Source organism: Eimeria tenella, genomic scaffold, assembly GCF_000499545.2.
Source record: "Eimeria tenella Houghton genomic scaffold, Eth_scaff809, whole genome shotgun sequence".
NCBI classification, from domain to species: domain Eukaryota; phylum Apicomplexa; class Conoidasida; order Eucoccidiorida; family Eimeriidae; genus Eimeria; species Eimeria tenella.
The window spans coordinates 1-5,235 of record NW_013545923.1 but is presented as its reverse complement, the minus strand read 5'-3'; the positions used below and the strand labels follow the sequence as shown (position 1 = coordinate 5,235).

General features: G+C 44.7%; 1 protein-coding gene across 1 annotated transcript; it reads right to left on the bottom strand.

The window, feature by feature from the left end:
• Positions 1–3,628: 3,628 nt before the first annotated feature.
• On the bottom strand, positions 3,629–5,197 carry ETH_00003785 (uncharacterized protein; the record flags this gene model as incomplete). The annotated part of the gene is made up of 1 exon (XM_013380689.1): positions 3,629–5,197. One exon carries the CDS (start codon positions 5,195–5,197, stop codon positions 3,629–3,631), a length of 1,569 nt encoding a protein of 522 aa, XP_013236143.1.
• Between the last annotated feature and the right edge of the window lie 38 nt (positions 5,198–5,235).

The window sequence follows — 5,235 nt, the reverse complement described above, 5'->3', positions numbered from 1 at the left end:
GCAGCAGAAAGAGCAGAAGGGCCTCTCTTGCCAGCAGCAGCACCAGTTCTTTGTGTTGCTGATCATGGCCGCCGGCCTCTTCTGTTTCTTTCTGCTGAGGACCTGGCGGTTTTGAAGGAAAACATGCAGCATTTCAAAACCCTAATTCAGCGTTTTAGGGAAACCGCGACGGTGAGCCCCACGGTTTAGGGTTTAGGGTTTAAGGTTTAGGGTTCGCGAGCCTGGCGGGCCGGCTTGCGCGCAGATTCCTTCGCTCTTTTCGCAGCCTCGCAAAAGCTGCGAAAGCCCAGGGCTCAGGGTTTAGGGTTTAGGGTTTAGGGTTTAGGGTTTAGGGTTTTTGGCTGCAGCCTTCGAACGTGGAAAGCCTCTACCGCATGCGGCGGCTGCTGCTGCCGCAAAAGACTTTTGGAATGCAAAGAATGAAAAAGGGAGAACATCAGTCTTACGGAATGAAGAAAGGAGTGCCTCGCGAGTGCAAAACCTAAACCCTAAAACCTAAACCCCAAACCCTAAACCCTAGGCAGCGTCGTCCGGGGCACACCCAAGCGTGAGAGTCTTGGGGACTCAAAAAAAGAGGTCCTCCGGATCGCAAGGCCTAAACCCTAAACCCTAAACCCTAGGCACACCCCAAAGCCTAGGCGGTAAACCCTACAAGCTTCAAGCCCTTAAAAACCTAAACCCTAATTTGCGCCGCTTAAACCCTTTACTTCTCGGCGCAGGGAGAAGCGCTAGTGTTTAGGGTTTAGGGTTTAGGGTTTAGGGTTTGGCTGCACAGCCAGTTCCATTTTTTAACGAATCGCCTTCACCGCAGAAGCTTGCCTTCTTGAGGTGTCTGTGCACCTTAAGATTGCACTATTGCTCCTGCTGCTCGGAAATGGACAGTCGGATAAACAAAATAAACAGAAGACAAAAAATGTTTAACAAAGAGGACAAAAAAAGCTGCAGAGAGGTTCAGGAAGTTATTTAAATAAAGAGAAAGAAAGCTCCAGTCCACCGGGAAGTCGCCCAGTGACCCTCTGCGCAACTGAGGTGTACGTACACCTGGAGCTGGTCCACTGTCGGACCGCGCTTTAAACTGATTTATTGTTCAGTTTAAACTCGCAAATACTCGTAAAAACTTTTAATCCAATAAAATAATAAACATTTATTCATTTTGTTTCAAACTTGAGAAGATTCCGCGAATTAATTTTTCCGTCTGGCGTTGGTGTTTGAGCTGTCTGTACACCCGAACTTTTGGCGCTGCTGCTGCTGGAGCAGCAAACGAAACGGCGAAGAAGAAGGAAAAGAGAATAAAAGTGGATTTAAAAAACAAATAAAAACAATAAAAGGCATTTTAAATGCATTTAAAACGTTTTTAATCTCAATTTCCTTCACTTTCACTCAGCGTGTCGGCGACGATAGCTCAGTTGGGAGAGCGTTAGACTGAAGATCTAAAGGTCCCTGGTTCGATCCCGGGTCGTCGCGCCTTTTAAAACCTTTAAAAGTTTAATTAATTAATTGTTTAATTGAACTTTAATTAATTTATTTAATTCAAATTTGACGATTAATTATGCAATTGAAGTTCAATTTATTAATTTCATTCAAATTTGGGGAATTAATTAGTTAATTAAACTTCGGTTAAACAAATTGGCAAGCTTTAATTCAAATCAATTCGAGTCTTTTTTATTTAATTAATTTAGTTGAAGCTCAATTAATTAATTCGATTTAAAATTATTGAATTAAATTTTATTCAGTTATTCAATTGAAATTTAAACCATGAATTAATTCAAATTTATTCAACACTTCTCTAATTCAATTTAATTATCTAATCCAAGTTCAAATAATGAAAAACAAAAGAAAATGCATTTTAATTTAACAAAGTTAAAAAATAATTTTAATTTCATTTTTTATTCTTTTCAAGTTTGCTGCATTTGCTGCTGTAGACGCCATTCTGTGGGGCTACAAGTGAAAACAGCTGCTGCTGCTGCTGCTGCTGTTTCTGCTGCAGTTTCTGCTGCCATTTCTGCTGCAGTTGCGGTTGCAGCTGCTGCTGCTGCCAGTGCAGTTGCAGCAGCAGCAGCAGCTGCTGCTGCTGCTCCAGGTGCTGCTATTGCAGCTGCTGCAGCAGCAGCAGATGCTGCTGCTGCAGCAACTCCTTGACTTAAAAGAGCTGCAAAACAATTAAATTTAATTGTTGAAAACAAACTGTTTAGACGCCGCCAGGATATAAGCAAAATGAAATAAAATAAAATAAAATAAAATAAAATAAAATAAAATAAAATAAAATAAACAAAAATAAAACGCAACATATTATATTTAATTAAATAAATAAAACAAAAAAATGAAATAAGGGACGTGATTTTTTTGTTTTTTCATATTTCTTAATTTTGCATATTATTTCATTTTCACTTTTGAAATTAAAAGTTCATTTTCAATTTCATTTCTTCTATTTTAAATTTGAATTTTTTTTAATTTTATTTTAATTTCGACTTCAATTTTAATTTTAATTTTAATTTTTATTTTCATTTCCATTTCATTTCCATTTTCATTTTTATGTCCACTTTCTATTTTATTTCTGTTTGCACTTTAATTTCCTTTATCTTCCGTTCAAATTAAGTATTCTTTTTCAATTTAATTTCTTTTTTCATTTCAGATTTTTATTTATTTTTATTTTTTTATTTTTATTTCCGTTTCCACTTTCACTGAAACTGAGTTTCCTCTTCAACCAACGAAGCTTTCGAAATAAACAAACAAACAAATAAAAAATAAATAACTAAATAAATAAATTATAAATAAATATATAAAACGAATAAAACAAATAAATAAATAAATTCGAAAACATTCAAATTCAGTTTCGTCCACTTGAGCGCGGCGGAATCCTGGGGTGTACATACACCTGCTTGCTTTTTGCGAAAAGTTTTTTAAAATTCATTTTATTTTCATTTTAATTTAAAAAACTATTTTGAATTCTTTTTCTCTTTTTTTGTTATTTTTGTTCTTTTTCTCTTTCCTTCTGTCTTGCAAAAAGGCTTTTCTCATATCTCTTCTCCTTTTGTTTTTTGTTCTTCTTTTCATTTAATTCTCCTTGATTTTAATTCTCCTTATCATTTAACTCTTTTTATTTTATTTTATTTTTTACTTTTCTTTTTCTTTTCTCGCCATTTGCTGCTTCTCTTTGCTCTCCCCCTTTTGCGGGCGTCTGTGCTGAGGGTTTAGGGTTTAGGGTTTAGGGTTTGGCTGCAGGCGCATTTGCTTCTAGAGGCTCTCGAATAAGCAACACCCCTCTCATTTACATTTGCTTCCCTATCCCTACAAATAAAACCCTAAACCCTAAACCCCAAACCCCAAACCCTAAACCCCAAGCCCCAAACCCCAAACCCTAAACCCTGAACTCTGGAAAACACAAAAATTACATATATGTCTGGCCTCGCAGCAGGGCAACCGGCGTTGGGTTTGGGGTGTACGTACACCTCAGGAGAGTGTGCTGCAAATAAAATGAGCAGCAGGAAATAAATAAATTAGTTTTTCATTTAAATAAATTTCATTTAAATTAATTTTCGTTTAAATTTACTTTTGCAAAACTGTAAAAATAAATTAATTTTCGCAGTTGAAGACAAACCCCACAGAGCCGCTGCGGTGTCTGTACACCTCAGCTGCTGTCAAACACGTCCGCCAGGCTAGGGGGCCCCACACTCCCTTTGCTGCTGTCTGCTGCTGCTGCTGCTGCTGCTGCTGCGTGGGCTGGCTGGGGCAGCGAGCGAGCCAGAGACGAAGCCTCCTGCAGCAGCTGCTGCAGCTCATCCGCTGCTGCTGCTGCTGCTGCTGCTGCTGTTGCTGCTGCTGCTGCAGTGCGCTCTCGTGACTCACCAGCTTGCGCCGCCGCAGACGCTGCAAGACCTTCCCTTGCTTCCTGCTGCTGCTGCTGCTGCTGCTGGTCATCTAGAGCAGCACTGCTGCTGCTGCTGCTGCTGCTGGAAGCAGGTCCCTCTGCTGCAGACCCCGAGTCCTTGAAAAGGGCATCAAAAAGCTCCATCTCATTTGCCCCCTCATCTTCATCTGCTGCTGCTGCTGCTGCTGCTGCTTCTGCTGCTGCTGAGGGCTGTAGTCCGACCACGTCAGAAGAGATTGCTTCACTTATCCTGCTGCGACAGTCTCCCTGCTGCTGCTGCTGCTGCTGCTGCAGGGAAGGCTGGCGCGAATCTTTGGCAAGACAAGGCTGCTGCTCTTCTTGGAGATGCTGCTGCTGCTGCTGCTGCTGCAGTGCCAGCAGCAAATCTTCCCCCCAGAGCCTTCTGAGACAGAAGTCGACGTCTGCAACACAAACAACCGCCGGCTGCTGCAGCCACTGCAGCAGTAACTGCTGCTGCTGCTGCTGTTGCTGCTGCTGCTGCTGCTGCTGCTGCCTGGCTATTGCGTAGGCAGCAGCAGACTGCATCACCTCATCTACGAACAACTCGCAGCCCAAAGCAAGCACCCGCAGCAGCGGGGTGTCAATGTCTGCTGCTGTTGCTGCTGCTGCATCTTCTGCTGCTGCTGCTGCCCCCAGGCCGTCTGCTGCGCTGCTGCCGAAGTCTCCCTCTGCAGCAGCAGCAGCAGCAGCAGTACCTGCTGCAGGCAGTCGATCTGCTGCTCCCCACGCTGCGCCGCCGCTGCCCGCCAGTGCGTCCTCATACTTGGGGCGTTTGCTGCTGTCTGCTGCTGCAGCATCTGCTGCTGCTGCTGCTGCTTCGCTGAGGCCCTTGCGAATGAAGGGGCCCCAAGTGTCCCCTTCAGCAGCAAGAGCTGCTGCTGAGATGGGGGCCCCCGGGGGCCCCTCTCCCTGGCAGCAGTTTTGTTTTGCTGCGCCTACAGCAGCAGAGACCCTGAGGCCAGTTTGCTGCTGCAGGGCGTCGTCATAAAAGCTGCTGCTGCTGCTGCGCTGCTGCTGCTGCTGCTGCTGCGAGGGCGGGGGGGCCCTGCGAATGGGCTTGAAGGTCTTGCCCGTCGCTGCAATGTTTTGCTGCACAACAGCTGCAGCAGCTCTGTCGGCGGTTGCTGCGGCGCAGGCTGCTGCTGCTGCTGTTGCTGCTGCTGCTGCTGTCACGGGCGCAGAGATCCGCACAGGGTGTACAGACACCCGAGGGGGGCCCCCAATCCCATTCATGGGGCCCCTTTTGCTGCTTCCAATTTGTTGCTGAGTGAAGGGCGCGGGGGGCCCCTGCGGCAGCGCAGCACGCATCTACGCGGGCAGCATTGGCGAGGCACAGCTGCTGCTGC